The sequence below is a fragment of the Macaca mulatta genome, chromosome 9 (assembly GCF_049350105.2).
Source record: "Macaca mulatta isolate MMU2019108-1 chromosome 9, T2T-MMU8v2.0, whole genome shotgun sequence".
NCBI lineage: Eukaryota > Metazoa > Chordata > Mammalia > Primates > Cercopithecidae > Macaca > Macaca mulatta.
In genome coordinates this window covers 144,384,567-144,404,539 of record NC_133414.1, presented here as the reverse complement: position 1 = coordinate 144,404,539, position 19,973 = coordinate 144,384,567, and the positions used below count along the sequence as shown (strand labels likewise).

Here is a 19,973-nt window from a genome sequence, read left to right as displayed (position 1 = left end):
CGCACGTGAGCTCCAAGGCCCTGGCCTTCCAGGAATCCTCAGTCCCACGTCCCTTCAGGGCTGAATCTGAGGGCGCCACGGCTGGAACCATCTGTCTTCCATTTCCCGGGAGGGAGGCTGTCCGTGGATTCTCCGCATAGGTAGACACCAGCATCGGAGTCCCATGGGAGCCCATTTCCTGTTTTGGGGGTCAGTTCTGAGATGTGTTTTCCAGCAGGAAACAGCACACAGGAATTGTGTGATCTGAAGAGTTTTAATAAAAGGACTCTTAACAAAGGCGTGGGCAGAGCCATGTGTTAATTTCAGAATGATGACAGAAGATGAAGCACACATTTCGGTGTGACTGAGCTGTGTGCCAGTTATGTGGCAATGGAGGACCCACGTCCAGGGCATGTCCCTCAGGAGGCGTGGCTTTATGGATGTATTATAGACAAATGTACATGAAACCTGGTGTCAGGGACTGCACCTTGTCCCCCAAACCACCCCCAGCCCTTTGCCACATGCCGCGACCACACACTTGCTGTCCTTCAGGACCTTCCTGTCCTCCCGCACGAGCCTGTTTCTACCTTAGGGCCAGTGTCCTCCTGCAGCACAGACCCTCCTGTCATCCTGCACGAGCCTGTTTCTACCTTAGAGCCAGCTCCTGCTGCGGGAACCCAGACTCCTGGCCTTCCTTGGGCTACTTGTTCATGCTCTGGCCTCAGCATCAAGGCCACCTGCTCAGAGACTCATGCCAGACCACCCAAGCTAAAGTAGTCCCACGATCATGCACGTGCTGCCCAGCCATGTGCCGTCCTGTGTGCTCCTGCGTGCTAGACGTCAGTGCACTGAATGCATTTAGCTGTCACATTGTCACTCGGTCTCCTGTCACTGGAAGGGGCAGACATGGTCACTGCCCTAATGAAGTTGATGTTCTCGGGCAGCATGGGCACACAGGGGAGCTCAGGAATTCTCTGCTGGCCTCACTGCCCCTTTCCATCCACAGGCTGGCTCTGTCCCAGCCTAGGTCCCTCCCAGGGTCCCCCTAGAACTTCAGAGCTACCTCCCGTGAGGCACCAGGGGTTGGCATGCTCTTGGGTGCAGCAACTCCTGACTCCTCCTGTCTCGTGCCTGCACTGCGCACCTCTTAACGCTCAGTCTTGTGCTTGTCTGGACCCTGAGCCATGGCTGGGCAGGGGGTCACCTGGACAGTGCAAGAGTTGTGCCCTGAGCCCACAGGCCCCCGCAGGGCTGATCTGCACTGGCTAAATCTTAGGACCCAGCATTCTTTTGGGAACTTCTGTTTCCCTACAGATCCTGTTTCCTGACTGAGGGGCAGGTGCCTGGCTTGGTGTTTGAGACTCACAGCAGGGTTGGAGTTGGAGGGTCTCTAGTTAAGTGTGCAGATGTCCCCATGAACCCCCTCTGTACCCCCTGCACTCTTGTCTTCTGCAGGGTTTGGTGTCCCTGGGTCAAGAGCCCCTTTGGACCCTCAGTCCAGAGGACTGTCCATCCCTAGCTGCCCGGGCTGGGGAGGTGTCCTGGGCTCTGGCTGTATTCACATTCTCCCGCCTTTTGGGGTCCTGGTTACCTGCAGGTCCTCAGCCTCTCTAACTTCAGAGTCACCTTTCTACCCGCTGTCTGAAGTCCATTAACATGCTTTGCTTTCTCCTGTTCCCTGTTTGGTGGTGGTGGGGACGTTATACCTTTTATTCCTTTTCTGCCACTTTTGGGGGTCAGAGGGAGAGGAGGAGAGGATGTATGTTTTGGGAGGAGCCCTGGGGAGTCTGATGTGTGCGCCGGGTGCACAGGGTTCCAGGCACTGCCCTGCCTCCGTGCCTCTCCTTCCAAACGCTCCTTCACCACTCCTGCCGGGATGGGCACTGAGGGCTTCCTCTGAGGCAGGTGCTGAACCCGCTGCCTCTGTGTGCCTGTTGGAGAATGGCAGCTTTGAGGGAGAGCAGAGGACAGAGCTTTGCGGCTGCGGCGGCTGGGAACTGGGCTTTGTGCACTGGAAGTTTAGTTACAGACCAATGCGTCTGTACTGACCGGGCAGGGAGACCTGCGGTGGCTGGTGGGTCAGGTAACCTAGGTTGTGCTGCCATAAAACTACCCTCTAAATCTCAGTAGTGAAATGCGTGCCATGTGTCCTAAGTGGGTGCATGTCCAGGTGGGTCCATGTCCTAGGCGGGTGCATGTCCAGGTGGGTGCATGTGTTAGGCGGGTGTGTGTCCAGGCGGGTGCATGTCTTAGGCGGTGCATGTCCAGGCGGGCGCACGTCCTAGGTGAATGGGCAGTGATTCCATTCATTGCAGTCCCCAAGGGATGAGGGCTCCTGTTGGCCCAGAAGCCGCACAGACTTCCTGTGCTCACATTTCATGCATCAGGCGGTTAGGGCAGTGGCCGTGGGGAGGCAGGCTGAAGGACAGGATAGACAGTTGTGCCGGCGGGAGGGGTGGGGGCGGGAGACATCGGCCTTGGAGCCAGGTGGGGGATCCTCTTATCCTCCCAGCGGGCAGCAGGAAATCCCATCCAGGATTTCACCGGGGAGGAAGGGACCCCGTCTTTGTGGCCTGGCTACAGGGCAGAACCTAAGGAGGTAAAGGCTTCCTAAAGTCAAACAGCCCGGTAGCAAAAACCGATTTTTCAGTGACAAGCACCAGGGGCAGGCGGCGAGGCTCCATGCAGAGCCGCGCCTTCTCCAGGGCACTCAAAGGCGCCCCGCGCTTTCCGCGCAGGGTCGGAGGTGCCCGGAGGTCAAGCCGCGCCCCAGGCCTCCGAAATACGCCGAGTGCCGAGGCCCCTGTCGCATCTGGACAAGGGGACCCTGGGCGACTGAGGCACGCGCTCTCAGGCCGGACAGGGGTCGCGAGGACTGGACGCGGGTGCCCGAGAGCGCGGCCGCACGTGCTCAGGGGTCAGCGCCCACTCGGGCGCCCGCGTGTGCGCGCTCGCAGCCAGGCCCGCCCCGCCCCGCCCCACCCTCTGGCGCAGCGCTCGGGCGCAGCCTGCAGCCTCTTGACCGTGAGTCCGGCCCTGCCCGGCCGATTTCCCCCGCCCGCATCCCCGGCCTGCAGCCCGACCTCACCCTGCGCAAAGGAGAAGGCTGGAGTTTAGGTCTCCTCGTACTGGGCGGCGGAAGCCCGCGCGCCGGCTGTTTTCACGAAGGAGGCCGGGGGAGGGAGGCCCGCGGAGACCGCGAGAAGGTCCAGCCGCCGTGCCGGGCAGAGCCGTCCCCGTGCCAGGGACGCCGACCTCCGGGGCCCCAGGATACCCGTGGGGACGCTCCCTGCCTCCCTCACTCTCGTCCCCGCCGTCTAGTCTGAGCCGCGGTCCCCGTGTCCCGGCGAACCACAACCCCCATTCCTAGACTGGTGGCAGCCACCCAGTCCCGAGCGGCACTCCAGGCGCTAGCCCCGCCCCTGCCCCACCCCCGGCTCGGCCCCGCCCACACCACTTCCCGGAGCTCCGCCCCTTCCACGCCCCGGCGCTCAGCTCCGCCCCGCTCCCGCCCTTTCCAGAAGCCCCGCCCCAGCCCCGCCCCAGCCCCGCCCCCAGCGCTCGCAGTCTACTGGGCAGGTTCTGCCGCCTAGGAGAGCTCGCGGCGGACGCTGCCGGCCCTGAGCGCTCCTCCTGCCGCCACTCCCGGCCCTGAGGGCCAGCTATGCCCCCCGCTCCGGCTGCGGCGCGCACCCAGGCCCGGCGATGAGGAGTGGCGCGGAGCGCAGAGGCAGCAGCGCCGCGGCGCCCCCGGGCTCGCCGCCCCCCGGCCGTGCGCGCCCCGCCGGCTCCGAAGCACCCTCGGCCCTGCAGCCGCCCGCTGCCGGCCAGCCCCGGGCCCGGGACTCGGGCGATGTCCGCGCGCAGCCGCGCCCCCTGTTTCCTTGGAGCAAGTGGAAGAAGAGGATGGGCTCGTCCATGTCGGCGGCCACCGCGCGGAGGCCGGTGTTTGACGACAAGGAGGACGGTGAGTGCGGGCGCGGGGACGGCGTGGGGGCCGCGCGCTCTCGCGGGGGCGGGCGGGGCGGGGCGGCTTTTTCCCGCAGGGGTTCCCCTGGTGGGACGGCGTCCCGGGGCGCCCCGGCTTCCGGAGAAGCTCGCGCCGGGCGGCTGGGGCCCCACGCGGGTCCGGGGCGCCCGCCCAAGTCCTCCGTTTCCAGTGGCGGCGCCGCGGGAGGAGCAGGCTGGGCCCGGGCCCTCGGGGCGAGGGTCTCCCCAGCTGTGGCGGCTCCCGGCTTGCGAGCGCCTCCGCCCACCGCCCGTGGCAGCCAGGCTTTCCGCTTTCCGTGATCCGCTGGGGCCCACGTGCGGCTCGTTTGTACTTTGCAGTTAGGGAGGCGCTCACCTGTGCTGCGGAGTCCGAGTGAGGCTCCCGCCCCACAGGTGGCGGGGCCTGGCCGCTCAGAGGCTCAGTCTCCTTGGTGACCGCGCCGTGTCCATTCTCTGCTCACACATGTGCGCTGGAGGCAGGGCCAAGCCGTTGTGAAGAGAACTGCCCTCCCAGGAACGAGTGCACTGTTCAGTCCTGCAGATAGAGCTGCCAGCCCCGGGGACTGGTGTCTCCTGAGTGACCGTGCAGCGGTGGGCGCCGTAGAAAGCAGAGAAGGCAGGTGAGATGACATGGGACAGGCCTGCAGGGACACCTCCCGGGGTGCCAAGGGACCCCGGGGACCCCCGACTTAGCACCTGCAGGGAGGTGCGGTGCCGCCTGTGCCTGTGGGCACTGTAATACAGTCACACGTGAACTTATAGCTGTTTTACAGATACCATGCAGATCATTTAAAATGGTATATTGATGACACATTTCATGTTTTTTGACATTTTCTTGAAATACTTGAAATGTGCATTTTTCATTTGTAGACAGCCTGCAGAGGTATGATGGATCCTTGAGCACAGCGCTCAAGAGCCCAGGTTATTTACTTGCGATAAATAATTGAAGCATTATGGGAAATTACAATAATACGACCTCGGGCCAGCGTTGGTGAGTGTGGGGCCGTGCACCGGCATTCCTCCCGGAGACAGCACTAGGGATTTCTGTTGTGCTGCCCAGAAGGAGGGCTGAAGGCCCAGCCACACCAGGCCCCGCACGCTCCAGGGTGGCCCGTCACTGTGTCCTGAACTTTGGGACGGCAGAACTCACGGTGGTGAATGTTTGATAAATGTTTTTGTTTTTAACATAACCATTCAAAGTAAAGAAAGCCCAGAGTGAACTAGGAGCTGATCAGGAGGCAGATTCGCATCTAGTTTCTGGCTGCAGGATGAGAGAACATCTGAGAAATGCATCTGGTTCAGCACTGGCTGGTGTCAGCCAAGAGCTGGCTGCTCTTCTGGGTCTCAGCACCGTGCTCTCCAGGGGTGGGAATGGAGACAGCGGTGTGGCACTGGGATGCCTTCAGCTTTGTAAGGTAGACTTTCCTGCGTGTTCACCGTGTGTTATGTCACAGAATTCAAGGATCACTAGAAAGGCAAAAAGAGCAAGCACAGAGTCTGTCTGTGGGACTCATGGTCTGACTTGGGAATTATTTCACACCCTTGGCATCACCGTATTTGCCTGTAGTAGGACGGCAGAGATCTCAGCTGATAGTGTCCCACGGACGCCGCTGACTCCTTATGGCGTGGCATGCAGCCGCATCCCCAAACTGAGCACCCACCGGGACTTAGCTGGGCTTTGTGTGGTGAAACGAGGAGGGCAAGACTGGGCCCTGGCCCAAATAGCAGAAGACGTTCTCTGGGCGGTGACCGCTTCCCTCCTTTCTGTCACTGGCAGGGCACAGACAACTTGGGAGTCGTAGCACATGTTTGCAGAAGAATGTTGTGCCCCTCTGAGTGTGAACGCTGGGGACTCAGTTTGGAAGGAGAAAGGAGAGTTTTAGGAAGGGACTGTGGCCCCTAAGTCCCACCCCTTTCAGGTTGGCGCAGTCATTTCCCTGGTACTTTCTTGGCCCCGCAGCAGCACTGGCTTAAGGAGGCCCTGGTGCTGTGTTGATGTCTCGAGTTTACTGAATCTGCACGGTTGCTATGGCAATGCGAGATCTTCTGATGAATTTTTACATTAAAACACCTAATTAATATATCAAATTTAGTATGCAGAGAAAAGGAAAAAAAAGTAAGAGTGCTGTTTAACAAAGTGCCAGGTAAATTTCAACTGATAGGCATAGTTGTGACATAAAAGATTGTAAATGTCCTCTGTTCCTTTTAATCCTTGTGGACTCCAGAACCATTTTCCTAATTTGGCAGGTATTTGGTGCATATACAGAATTCTCTGCGTGTCTTCGTCATGCCAGAATTGGGGGGGGCTCCAGTTTTCCTTCCCCTCAGCCCTTCACGTCCTCCCATTCTATCCCTTCTCTGACTTTGGTGAAAAATTTATTTTGGGGGTTGAACTTGGTTAGGGAGTATTTCTGCTGCTGCTTTGCACCAGAGCTGCGTGGTGTTGAACGAGCCCCTTCATTCCTGTCTGTCTTGGTGTCCTGGTGATACCAAGTGAACCTGAGAGGAGGCTCCGGCAGCTTCCCACTGAGCAGCTGTGCGACCTGGGGGGCACTCGCCTGTCTCAGGGGGTCACAGTGTTCTGTTTCTAGCCTGACGTGGCATTAGCCCACCAGCAGGAAGCAGCTCCTCACTGAGGGGGTTTGCCTTCATCTGTAGAAGGCTGGAGTGGACAGGACCTCACAGGCTGTGGACAGCCTGCCCTGGGTGCCAGGCCGGGCAGGAAGTGAGGCGGGACCAGGGTGCTGGGCCAGGCAGGAAGTGAGGCGGGACCAGGGTGCCAGCCCAGGCATGTAGTGAGGCAGGACCAGCGGCTCCCAGACTCCTCAAGTCATCTCTTAAAATTAGAAACACCTTTGTTTTTTCCTAATTATAAAAGCATTAAAATGTATGCATTTAGAACCATTCTGTACTTTATGCCATGATATCTGTAACTTTGGCGTTGAGATCACGGTGTCACCTCCCAGCCTTTTTCTGGGACTACAGTCCCAGGTACAGCCGTGGAGAAACATTCTCTCTTTGTTAGCAGAAGTGGGATCCTGCTCTGCACGCCAGTTTGCTGTAATGTGCTTGTTGATTCAGCAATATGTCGCCAGCCTCTTACAGACCTGAGGCATCATTTGTTGGCTGAATTTACAACAGTTCTCAGCCCCAGGCTGTATACTAGAGTCATTCACTGGGCACTCTTAAAAAATGCAGATGCTCAAGCCGCACACCCGAGAACTGCAGGGCGGGGGTTGGGGGGAGCTTGGTGGGTTGGGGGTGGGGCTCAGGCTTGTCTTCAAGTCCCTCTTGAGTTTTACCAGCAGTCGGGGCTGAGAATACTGACTCTGCAGTGCTCCTCTGAGCAGCTGTGACATTCTCTGCTTACTTAGTTTTCTGTCACAGGACAGTGAGGTGTTTGTTTTATAAATATCATAAACGACGTATTGATGAACATCATTGCAGATTTGTCTTTGTGCACTTAGCATTGTTTCCCTAGGATACATTTTTAGGAATGACATTGCTCAGGCAAAGGGGTCCATGTGAAATACCTTAACACGTGTGGCTGCTCACTTGGTCCCTCCGTGACCGTTGTTTGTGAGTCCTGCTGTCATGGGGTGACCAGGCAGAGGGGAAGCAGGGAGACTGACAAGACAGGGAGGCAGGAGCGAGTGCAGCAGGCGGCAGGAGGCACCTGGAGGGGAGAGAACCAGGAGACCTGCTCCCAGCGGAGCCCGCGGGAAGGGAAAACCCATTTTCGCTTGCTCCAGAAGCAAAGGGTTTGATCGCCTTTTCCCCTGAGTCCTCTTCAGCTTTAGGTATCAGCAATATTTCTATTTTTTGCCAGTCTAAAAGATTAAAAGATGGCAGTCATGCTTTGAGTTTATTTATCAATGAGGTTAATCATCTTTTTACCTTAAATGTTTAGAGCATTCAGCTCCTAATACATTTCACGTGTTTCCACACTGTTTGAATTGCCTGCCCGTGCTTGTTAGCAGCGTGTGTCCTGTGTCCTGTGGGATGGCAGCCGCAGGTTCCTCTCGCCCTTCCTGATAGACAGGCTGAGCCTTCAGCAGCTTCCCTCCCGTGTTCCTCGTTTATCTTTTAATGTTGCTACTTGGCTTTTTTCTCTACAGATGTGTTTAATTTGTGTGTGGTCAGACTCATCGTCTGCCTTTGTGGCTGCGTCCGGCCTTGCTGTTATGTGACAGACGTCCTTCCCAGCATAGTTAATAATAATTTAATTCATAAACCTGCATCTGCACTTTCTTCTAGTGCTTCTGTGGTTTCACTTCTCGTGTTGGAAATTGCAGCCTGTAGGGAGTGTCACTTGACTGAGAGTGAGAAAGCTCTCTCCTTGTGTTAGTTCTCCGCTTTTCCAGGGTGAATGTGGTTAGGATGTTTCCCTGTGTAGAGGTCTGAGGGCCCCCGGGGCAGGCTGCGCCCTTGCTGCTCCTGGCCTGTGGGACTGGTTGCTTGTTGGTGTTGGACTGAGTGTGGCCGTTTCCACACTGGGTGCTGCTGGTGTGAAGGAACAGTCCACTTTTACAACATTCACCTTGTGTGTGGCCAAGACTTTGCCAGCTCTTGCACATGACTTCACTTCGCTAAATTCTCGTTAGTTCTTTTAGCTTTGAAGTTCATTTTGTTGGCTCTCTGGGTGGTCGGTCACGTTGCCTGGGAGTGACTCCAGTGGCCCTGTGATGACTTTGCCTCAGTCTTTCCTTATGGTGTTGCCGGAGCTCATGGAGCAGAGAAGAGAGAAGGTCCTGAGCCCAGGGGTGGGCTGCTAACGGCTGGGGACTGCTCCTCCCGCACAGTCGGTGTGGATGGGTCATCCCTCCAGAGCGTCAGCTTAGCCCTAGTGTGGAAAGACTTCACAGTCAGGTGTGGACTCGCATTTTGGAGGGTGCCCTTTTCCTTTCCTCCTGACCCTGTGAGGCAGGGGTCGGGGGTGGGGGTGTGGCTCTCGGTGTGGCCCAGACACCCGTCCCCCACAGTGCAGGGGTTTGGTGGTCAGAAGCCTGGTGGCTGGGGTGTGGACTGAGAAGGAGGCAGGCCTATGGTCCTGGCCTCCTGCCGGGCACCCCCTCACGTGTTTGCTCCTGGCTTCCCCCATTCTGGGCCCAGCACCGGGTCTCCTGGGGGCCCTTGGGGCAGCTGTGCAGCTTGACGCCTTTTCTCCTTCCCAGCTGTGAGGCTGCTCCAGAATGGACTCGGGACCTACTGTCATGCTTTTTATGTAACAAATGTCAGCTCTGCGTGTCTATCCATCTGGTTGTGCATTTTACAAGGCTAAAAATAAGCCGGCTTTTCTTTTAAAACTTGAACCACCCAGCTTTCCAGTTGAGAAGTAATGCAAGGATGCATTGGAGGTGATTTTGTTGAGGGATTGAAGCCCAGAGACACTCCAAGGTGATCTGAGGGAGGCGAAGTCACAGACAAGTGTTTCTTCCACACGGAGCCGGGACCGCTCAGAGCAGCTTTCCTGCCTGTCCTGGACCCCCAGTCACCCAGGGCTTGTGAAAATGCCGCAGATCCAGCTGGCCTGGGGAGGGGCCAAGAGCCCACATTTCCAGCCACCCCCAGGTGGTACTGGTGCTGCTGGCCCGCGGACATACTTTGAGTGCGAGAGCTTAGTGAGTATACAGCCGGTGCATCATGGTGAGTGAGGGCAGGAAACCCATAGGGCGCTGGTCCCTTGGCCCAGGCTCCCGATTGGCCCGGAGCAGGGATCTCTAACCCTCTTTACCATGGGATTGCCGGTTATCAGAGGGCGCCTCGCGGTGTGGACTCTTTTAATTTGCTTTTCCTCCTTCTGTTCCTGTTGGTCCTCTCGAAGGCCCAGCCTTCTCCTCACGTGGCTGATGTGCAGCTGATGGTTCACATCCTGCAGTTTCACCCAGCCCAGCAGCCCCACCGTTTCCTTTACACTGGGATGTGGCATCTCTCTTCTGACCCGGATCTGAGGCAGGGTAGTCCGGTGTGTCCACTGGCGGGCTCCTGGGGGGTGTGGCCCCGCGCTTTTGGGCAGAGCATCCTGTGTCCCCGAGCTGACTGGGGCCTTGTCTTCCCCGGGGCCCCCACACCTAACAGGCGCTCCCTGCTATGTTAGGCAGGACCCTCCTAGGGAGGAACCCGGGTTCCGGGCCAGGCCCTGCCGGACCACTCAGAGCAGCTTCCCAGCCTTACTCTTGAGCCCCTCGGCTCTTACGTCAAGTAAGGGCCTGTGCCCTGTGCCCTGACCCTGTCTTTTCCTGGTTGGGAGGCTCAGAGCTGAAACTGGGCTCACGTTGGTGGAGGACCAGGCCTTCTACTTGGTGTTGGGAAGCTGAGAGCTGCGTCTGGGCTCACGTTGGTGGAGGACCAGGCCTTCTACTTGGTGTTGGGAAGCTCGGAGCTGAGTCTGGGCTCACGTTGGTGGAGGACCAGGCCCTCTACTTGGTGTTAGGAAGCTGAGAGCTGAGTCTGGGCTCACGTTAGTGGAGGACCAGGCCTTCTACTTGGTGTTGGGAAGCTCGGAGCTGAGTCTGGGCTCATGTTGGTGGAGGACCAGGCCTTCTACTTGGTGTTGGGAAGCTTGGAGCTGAATCTGGGTTCACGTTAGTGGAGGACCAGGACTTCTACTTGGTGTTAGGAAGCTTGGACCTGAATCTGGGTTCACGTTGGTGGAGGACCAGGCCTTCTACTTGGTATTAGGAAGCTCAGAGCTGAATCTGGGTTCACGTTAGTGGAGGACCAGGCCTTCTACTTGGTATTAGGAAGCTCGGAGCTGAGTCTGGGTTCACGTTAGTGGAGGACCAGGCCTTCTACTTGGTGTTAGGTAGCTCAGAGCTGAATCTGGGCTCACGTTGGTAGAGGACCAGGCCCTCTACTTGGTGTTAGGAAGCTGAGAGCTGAGTCTGGGCTCACGTTAGTGGAGGACCAGGCCTTCTACTTGGTGTTGGGAAGCTCGGAGCTGAGTCTGGGCTCATGTTGGTGGAGGACCAGGCCTTCTACTTGGTGTTGGGAAGCTTGGAGCTGAATCTGGGCTCACGTTAGTGGAGGACCAGGCCTTCTACTTGGTGTTAGGAAGCTTGGACCTGAATCTGGGTTCACGTTGGTGGAGGACCAGGCCTTCTACTTGGTATTAGGAAGCTCAGAGCTGAATCTGGGTTCACGTTAGTGGAGGACCAGGCCTTCTACTTGGTATTAGGAAGCTCGGAGCTGAGTCTGGGTTCACGTTAGTGGAGGACCAGGCCTTCTACTTGGTATTAGGTAGCTCAGAGCTGAATCTGGGTTCACGTTGGTGGAGGACCAGGCCTTCTACTTGGTGTTAGGAAGCTCGGAGCTGAATCTGGGTTCACGTTGGTGGAGGACCAGGCCTTCTACTTGGTGTTGGGAAGCTCGGAGCTGAGTCTGGGCTCACGTTGGTGGAGGACCAGGCCTTCTACTTGGTGTTGGGAAGCTCGGAGCTGAGTCTGGGCTCACGTTGGTGGAGGACCAGGCCTTCTACTTGGTGTTGAGAAGCTTGGAGCTGAATCTGGGCTCATGTTGGTGGAGGACCAGGCCTTCTACTTGGTGCTGGGAAGCTTGGAGCTGAATCTGGGCTCATGTTAGTGGATGACCAGGCCTTCTACTTGGTGTTGGGAAGCTCGGAGCTGAGTCTGGGCTCACGTTGGTGGAGGACCAGGCCTTCTACTTGGCATTGGGAGACTCGGAACTGAGTCTGGGCTCACGTTGGTGGAGGACCAGGCTTTCTACTTGGCATTGGGAGGCTCGGAGCTGAGTCTGGGCTCACGTTGGTGGAGGACCAGGCCTTCTACTTGGCGTTGGGAGGCTCGGAGCTGAGTCTGGGCTCACGTTGGTGGAGGACCAGGCCTTCTACTTGGCGTTGGGAGGCTCGGAGCTGAGTCTGGGCTCACGTTGGTGGAGAACCAGGCCTTCTACTTAGTGTTAGGAAGCTCGGAGCTGAGTCTGGGCTCATGTTGGTGGAGGACCAGGCCTTCTACTTGGTGTTAGGAAGCTCGGAGCTGAGTCTGGGTTCACGTTGGTGGAGGACCAGGCCTTCTACTTGCTGTTAAGAAGCTGAGAGCTGAGTCCGGGCTCACGTTAGTGGAGGACCAGGCCTTCTACTTGGTGTTGGGAAGCTCGGAGCTGAGTCTGGGCTCACGTTGGTGGAGGACCAGGCCTTCTACTTGGTGTCATTTCCCTTCCCAGCCAGATTTTCCTCCTCACCTAAAAAGCTCCGTTGAGCTGTGTGTTTCTCTGAACCTCCCTCCCTCTGCTGTCTGGGTATAACTGGAGATAAAAATAAAGCTCTGTGAACCACCATTTCTCCTGCTGCTGCTGACTAATACTTGGGCACGTGGCTAGACCTTGGTCTTCTCAGCCACCCTCCGTGAGCAGGATGCCGCCTTGTTCGGCTCTGGCTGTCAGTGGGGGTGAGTGGCCACCCGGGGTGGCATCTCTGTGCCTGGAGCGCTTCCTTAAATGTCTCCTGCCTGCCCTGGGCATGGGCAAATGCCAGGCCCCTCCCCTCTCCCAGTATACAGGCAGACCAACCTGCTGATTGATGATAAAGATCAGAACTTGAGACAGTTTGGGGGAAGCTATAAGCAATACAATTATTATTATTTTTATGGCACACCTGCTTCATCAGAAAACAGTTTCCTCATTGATTTGAAATCTATTGTTTTAAAAATCAAGGCTGCTGCAGAGATCAGCATGGCTGGGCAGGAGTGCAGATGGAGGTGCTTGCCCTGGCCTAGCTTTGTCCCCCCAAGATTCTATCCAGCCCCATCTCACCCCACCTCTCCACCTGTGAGGAGGGAGCCCCAGGGTCTCTGCTGTGCTTCCTCCTGGGCTCCGGCCCTGCCGATCCTGTGGAAACCCAGCTTGATGTTATTTAAGTTCTGAAGCCAAGGAGATGGTGTAGGTGGGAGTCAGTGTCGCCCCCAATTTATTAAAAATAGGAACTGAGCACATTCCGTTTCTCACAGTGTTTTAGAATGTTGACTTTGCAAAGGTTTCTCCTCTTTTGAATTCACATCATGACTCTCCGTCCTCCGAACGCAGAAGGCAGAAAGTGTGACAGAGCTGGAGAGAGACGCCTCTGTGTTTGGAATGTCTGCAGGAGTCTAGCACAGGCGTTGCGCGCATTCTGGGGCCTTGGCAAGGATGACATTTGTCTTGTTTTGCCCACGATGCTGGGATGTGAGCAGGAGTCTGCAGGGGTTTTGGCGCCGCCTTCTCCATGCACCTCTGCCTCTCCCTGTGCCAGCACCCTGGGTCCCGTCCTCAGTTACTTTGTGATATCTGACCTCAGAGCCTCTGTTCACCATGGGAAAGCTGTTCCTGGCGGCTCTTGTGCCCAATAACAGGGCTCAGGGTCCTGGCTCCGTGTTTCTTAAACGGGGTCCTGTTTGTGCCCAGGGGACGCATTGTTCCAGTTTTCTATTGCTGCTAATAAACTACCCCACACTAGTGACTTGTCAGCCTCCTTGTGGTTTCTCACGATGCTGTGGGCTGGAAATTCAGACGGGGCCTAGCGGGGATGGGTCACTCTGCTCTGCGTGATGTCTGTGGGACCAGAACGTCCACGGTGGCTCCCTCATCCAGGTATGTGGTGCCTCGGCCAGAACGACTCAGAGAGCTGCGGGCTGGTGGAAACCTCCCCAGGGGTCTTGTCCTGGGGTCTCGGTTCGCTGTTGGCTGGTGGATCAGCTGTCCGTGCTGCTGGGTCTTGTGCTGGGGTCTCAGTTAGCTATCCATGCTGCTTGACAAATTTCCTCAAAGCCTAGTGACCCACAGTGAACTCTGTCTTGTAGTTTCTGAGTCGGTGACTCAGGAGTGGCTTAGCTGGTGAGTCCTCTTGGTGTTTCTTACGAGGCTGCAGTGAAGATGGCAACTGGGGCTGCTGCCACTTGAGGGTTTGACTGGGACTGGAGCGACCACTTCCAGGCCAGCTTCTCCATGTGGCTCTTGGATGGAGGCCTCTGTTCCTTGCTGAGGGAGCCTCCCCACACACTGCCTGGGTGACCCCACACACGGCACTCAGCTTCTTCCCCCATGACCCCACACACGGCACTCGGCTCCCCACTGACCCCGCACACGGCGCTCGGCTCCCCAGTGACCCCGCACACGGCGCTCGGCTCCCCAGTGACCCCGCACACGCCGCTCCACTCCCTCCCTCCCCAGCAAGCTGAGCAGGAGGGTGAAGCTGCAGCGAGGATCTGAGCCCCAGGCTCCTTGCACCGCATTCTGTTAGGAGCAAGTCACCAAGTCCAGCTCATCCTCAGGGGAGGGGAGCTGGACCCCACTTCGGAAGAGGCTGCCATAGGACCCGTGGACGCATCTCACACCACCGCAGCTGTCCTCAGAGTCTCGGCTTCTTCTCCCTGCTGGGCCCCTCACTGGGGCAGCAGGAATTCCTGACAGGCCCCAGGGCGCCCACAGACGCAGAGTAGAAGATGCCTGCTTGAGGCTTAGGCCCGGGCTGGCACCGTGTCACTTTGAACCCCTTCTGCTGGTTGGAGCCAGTCACAGGCCCAGCTCACATTCAGGGGAGGGACCACACAGGACGAAGTCTCTGCGTCTGGGGGTGGGCTAGGGCTGCTGCGTTTCAGCAGGGCTGTTGGGAAGAGCTGGACATGGGGCCAGGAGAGCAGGGATGAGTTGGAAGCATGACCTTCGGGGAGTGGGGCCGCTGCCTGCCACCTGCCGGCATCACAGGAGTTCTGTCTCAGCCGCCTCTAACCGCAGTTTAGCCAAGTGGCCAAGCACTCCCCAGTGTACCCGGGTCGCTGCTGCAGAGCCCCGAGACCCCAGGAGACACAAAGCATCTTCTGAGCTTTGAAACTGAAAGATCTTGGAGGGGAGGCTGTTTGTACTTGAAAACAAACGAACAGGAAGTTGGAGTGGAGTTAACATCCTCCTGAGTTTGGAAAATAAAGCCCCAGGGGCCAGGCCGGTGTGCACCTGCTCCTGGCCGCAGGGTGGGCTCCTGACTGTGGGGGCTTTGCTGGGGAGTCGTGGAGCTCTGGCTCAGGGCCCTGCACTGCCCCTGAAGGACACACCTGTGACTGCCAGGGTCTTTGTTTATTCTGCCCCCAATTCTTTTTCCTTTTTCTTGTAAACATTAGTCATCTTGTGTTTCTGAAGTGACGTTTTATCTCCAAAGGCAGAAAAGATAATCTGTAAAGTTAGCACATGACTGAAAGAGGGAAAAAGATGAAATAGGAAGAAAGATACAAAGGAAAAAGGGGAGGAAAAAAATCTGTTCTGAAGAAAGGGTTGGACCCTGGGACCCCAGCCCCAGAGCATGTGGCCCAGCTAGTACTGGGGCTGGTGTGGCCCCTGGTGGGGCTGGGAACTGTAGGTGGCAGTTGGAAAACCCGGGGTGGGCTAACCATGAACAGCCACAGCAGGCCTTTCGGTGGATCTTCAGGGTCTGCTGGCGGCAGGGGCGGAGGCACGGGTAGGGTGGCAGTGAGGACTGGCTGCCCCGGACACGCTGGGGATGGTCACGGAGGAGGGGCCGGGGTGGGTCCTGCAGAGGGTGCGGGGTGGGGGCCCAGCAGGAGGGGAGTCCTCTGTCATTGGGTCCTGGTGCCCCTTCCCCAGAGCCACAGCAGCCAGAGGCACAGGAAGTAAGCTGTGACCGTCACCTGCCCGGAAGCTGCACCTGCTCAGGCACCACAAGGAAACAAAAGGTGAAGGGGGTGGTGAGTTGTGGGAGAGGACACTGGGCAGAGCCGTGCCCAGGCCTTGGCCTCTGTCTGCGGCGACGTCTGCCTCCCTGTCTCTGGGCTGCCTCTCCTTCCCTGCACCCCCTGCCGTGGCCTCCCCACTGGCCCTGACACTCCTTTCCAGAGCTGCAGAGGCTTTTGGCATCCTGGAGGGCACAGGCCTGTGAGTCCTGCCTCTGTGGCCACCGTGCCCTGGGGTCGCCTGGGACATCTGCTTCCTGCCGGCTGACCAGTGTCGTTACTGACAGCGGCCCCTTTTTCTCTCCAAGTGGCCTGGTTTGGGTGATAAATTGTGTGGTTGCCCTGTGTAACCACCAGATGCTGTGCCAGAATGATCTTTCTTCTTTTATAGCTTTTTATTATATAATGAAAGTGGCAAGAAAAAAAATTAAGAAATCCAGCATCTTATGTAATCTCAGCACTGATAAAACAACCATTTGTAGTTTTTCATATGACCTCCCAATTCATACTGGAAAACATGCAAAAATCTTTGTTACCTTTTAAAAGTGCTTTTCCTAAAAAAACTTATTCCAGGATAGTTTAGATTTATAGAAAAGTTGTGAAGCTGATACAGAGAGTTCCCATGTTCCCCAAAACCAGTTTCCCCTCACGTTACCGTCTTGCATTAACTGGGTGCATTTGTCATACTAGAGGACCAATATCAACACCTTGTTATGAACTGAAGTCCACACTGGATTCAGATTTCCTCAGTTCTTCCCTAGTGTCCTTTTTCTGTCCCAGGATCCCATCCAGATCCCGTGTTACGTGAGTCTCCAGGCACCTTAGTCTCCTCTGTGCTGTGACAGTTTCTCAAACTTGCTTTTTATGACTTTGACGGTTTGAGGGGCACTGGTCAGATGTGTCATAAAATGTCCTTTAACTGGGATTTGTCTGATGTTTCTCTCAGGGTTATGGGTTTTTGGGAGGAAGACCACAGAGGTAAACGCCATTCTCATGACTTCATAATGAGACGACATGCTGTCCACACACCTCCTTGCTGATGCCCTGTCACTGGTGACGTGTCTCCACCATGACGTCCCATCTCTCCCTTTTCCACACTGTCCTCTCTGGAAGGACGGCACCATATGCAGCCCACACTGGGTGCAGGGGGCAGTTATGGTCCCCTCATCAAGGGGGCTTATCTGTATACATTATTCAGAATTCTTCTTTTTTAGACGGAATCTCGCTCCGTCGCCCGGGCTGGAGTGCAGTGGCACAACCTCGGCTCACTGCAGCCTCCGCCTCTGGGTTCAAGTGATTCTTTTTCCTCAGCCTCCCGAGTAGCTGGGATTACAGGCAGGCGCCACCACACCCGGCTAATTTTTGTATTTTTAGTCGAGACGGCATTTCGCCATGTTGGCCAGGCTGGTCTCAAACTCCTGACCTTGTGATCCGCCCGCCTTGGCCCCCCAAAGTGCCGGGATTAGAGGCGTGAGCCACGGCGCCTGGCCTGGAATTCTTCTGCATAGATTTGTCTCTTCCTTGCGTTAATTTTGTTACCCCGTCATTGATATCACTGTGGACTCGTGGGTGCTGGTTTTACACGTTGGTTGTAATCCATCATTACTTTGGTTTCTTGGTCACCTCGTCCCAGTCTGGCCACTGGGAGCTGTCTGTGGCCCTGGCTCCTTCGACACCCGTTCATCGGTGCTTTTGTTGTTGTTGTTGTGAGTTTCTGATCACTTTCTTGCTTACATCTGGGCATTGCAGGACGCTGCAGGCTTACCCCGTGTGTTTCCTTACCCAATGTGCTCCTTGCTCTGGGGGGGGACAGTGACCTTTTTAAGGTACAAAGCCCATGGTGTCACTGCTGGCTGAAGACTCTTAGCTTTTCCTGTCACTTTGTTCGCTCAGCTTAACATGTTTTCCATGCACCTGCTCCATGCACTTGCGGTGGGCATGTGAATTGACAGGCCTCCTTTGGAAGCTGTTTCTCCGGGTTTACTGAAGTGGCACAGTCCACACTGAGAGGGGCAGAGGCTGCTGACATCTGGAGCTGTCCTGGCTCTGCTGGCCGGACCTCAGTGTTCCCCTGTGGACCCCCCATGATTTCACAGAACACCCGCATCATACAAGGGCAGGACAGATCAAGACAAAACAAAGCCACCACACGTGGCAGCTGCGGGGCCTGTGGCCTGACTCCGTGGTCAGGACCTCCGGGGAAGGGGAAGGAAGGCACTGCAGGGCTCTGGAATCCGGAACCTGGAGCTCTGGGGAAGAGCTGTCCACGGTGCTGGCCCTGGGTAGGGGCTGGTGCACCGAACTGTGCCTTGATCAGAGGCTGAGCTGTCGGCTGTAGATAGTGCGAGGTCAATGGCTGATAGCTGTGTCTACACCTAGCTGGAGCTCCCCAGGGGCTAAGGGCGCGCCGTGCATGTTCCCAGAGTGGAGAAGGGCACCAGGCATCACACGGCGCTTGGTGTGTGGCTGTTGAGTGAATAAGCAACGTGCTTTATTTCCTGTGCTGCGAAAGCATCAGCCCACAGCCCTATTTCTTAGCAAAACTCAAACTCACTCCCTCCCTGCCGTCTGCAGGCCTCCCCTCCAGTTCTCCAAAACCCACTGGAGCTGGGATCTGCCCCGCCTGCTCCAAAGCAACCTTGGGGCGGCCCCTCCCTGTGGCTGTGCTCTGTTCCCAGCCTTCCCTGGCCTCGACCTATGGCAGGGTCTGACACTCCTGACCCCCAACCCCCTTCCCCGTGCCCCCTCCATGTCCTCCTCGGCGGGTCCCCCTCGTCTCTGACTCCGACTCCTACTCTGCCATGCTGGGGCCTCGGGGCTCTTTCCCTTCCCACGCCACCCACAGGCTGGTGATCTCATGGTTCAAATACTACCTATATGGCAGCAACTCCCAATTCCTGTCTCCAGCTGGTACCTGTTTCCCACGTTCCAGGCTTTTCCGCCCACCCTCTGACTGGACATTGCCACTGGAGCGTCTCAGTTCAGCAGGTTCAAATGCGAGTGCTGATGCCCCACGTCGGCCCCGCCTGAAGGCCCTGCACGTGCCCACCTCTGATCTCCCTTGGGGGCCCCTTCCCTCGTGCCCGCAACTGTTGGGTGTTCTCTTGGCTCTCCCCGCCGAAGGACTCCCTCTGCCTTGGCACCTTCTGCATTCCCAGTGCAGCTCCGCCCCAGTCTGGCAGGACTTCCTCGGGGCTGCCCCCTGTTCCCGAGGCAGTGGTTGGTGTGGCCCAGTCTGCTGGACCTCCCGCCTGCTGGGCTCCTGGTTCTGCTCTTCAGGCCCAGGCTCACCACATGCCTGGCTCTGTGATCTCCCCAACCCCCCCTCTGGCCCTGCCTGCCCTGCGTTCCCTCCGCTGCTTCTTCAAGGAGCTCTGCCCATGGCACCCTCCGTGTGCCTGGCCGGCTGCCTCGCTCCCCTGGCCCAGTCTGGGTGGCAGACGCTCTGCAGTAACAGCCACCCCAAGCCAGTGGCTGAGGATGACAGGGCCTTCATTCTATCACCTGCTCTGTGTCCCCATGAATCCAAGGGAGGGCTTGGCTCACTGTCACCCTGGCCCGTGTGAAGGTGCAGCCACCAGGAGCTGGAGTGGGAGAAGGAGTGTTCTGAGACATCTTTTGCTGGCGACGAATTGCCTGCCCTGGCCCGAGAGCGGCTCACAGCTTGCTGGCCAGGACAGTCGCTTGGCCCTGGGACATCTCAGAGCCAGGAGGGGAGCCCACCAGGTGCCGGGCCTGGGTGGAGGGACCGTGAGAGCAGCGATGGCTGCCCCATCCTCCTCTCAGCCAGGCCCACTCTGAGTCCTGCCCCAGCCCCCCTGGCCCGGGGCCTCTCTTGGCTCTTCCCCAGCGCTTCCCTCCCCACACACATGCATGTGCTGCACTGACCTCCCTGCACGTTTGCTGATGTTTGCTGTTCACTGCTCACCTCCGGGTCAGCCTCTTTCCCTGCACGTTGCATGGGGCAGGTTTCGTCTCCTTGGTTCAGTCTTGTATCCTGAGTGACTTGCAGCACTTGCAGCACCGAGTCAGGAGGGGGATGTCTGCATGGGGAAGGGAGGGGAGAGGGACCAGGGAGGGACCAGCAGCAGGCCTCAGGGCTCCGGGAGAGGGACCAGGGAGGGACCGGCAGTGGCCGCAAGGCTCCGGGAGAGGGATCAGGGAGGGACCGGCAGCGGCCGCGAGGCTCGGGGAGGGGGACCAGGGAGGGACTGGCAGCAGGCCGCGGGGCTCAGGTACCATCTCCAGAGGGTGGGAGGTTGGCAATCTGATGCCCTTCCTCACACCTTTCCTATAGAAGAGCTCCAGGGGCTGTCACCGGGGACCTGTGGA

At 57.5% G+C, this 19,973-nt stretch overlaps 1 protein-coding gene and 1 long non-coding RNA gene across 7 annotated transcripts in view; one reads left to right on the top strand and one right to left on the bottom strand.

The window, feature by feature from the left end:
* Positions 1–237: 237 nt before the first annotated feature.
* LOC144331370 (uncharacterized) lies at positions 238–3,385 on the bottom strand. The gene is made up of 2 exons (XR_013398457.1): positions 3,068–3,385; positions 238–1,910 (listed from the first exon to the last, which is right to left on the bottom strand). It is a non-coding gene; the product is annotated as an uncharacterized LOC144331370 (long non-coding RNA).
* Positions 3,386–3,549: 164 nt separating this feature from the next.
* Positions 3,550–19,973, top strand: part of STK32C (serine/threonine kinase 32C) — a 103,870-nt gene continuing 87,446 nt past the window's right edge. For 4 of the 6 annotated variants that reach the window (XM_028827032.2, XM_015148476.3, XM_028827031.2 and 1 more), the window contains exon 1: positions 3,550–3,946. In XM_028827032.2, coding sequence (XP_028682865.1) covers positions 3,833–3,946 — 114 coding nt within the window. In that variant the 5' untranslated portion in view covers positions 3,550–3,832. Of the gene's footprint in view, positions 3,947–3,996; positions 4,590–19,973 lie in introns of those variants that run through there. The other 2 variants (XM_028827033.2, XM_028827034.2) reach the window with 2 other exon arrangements.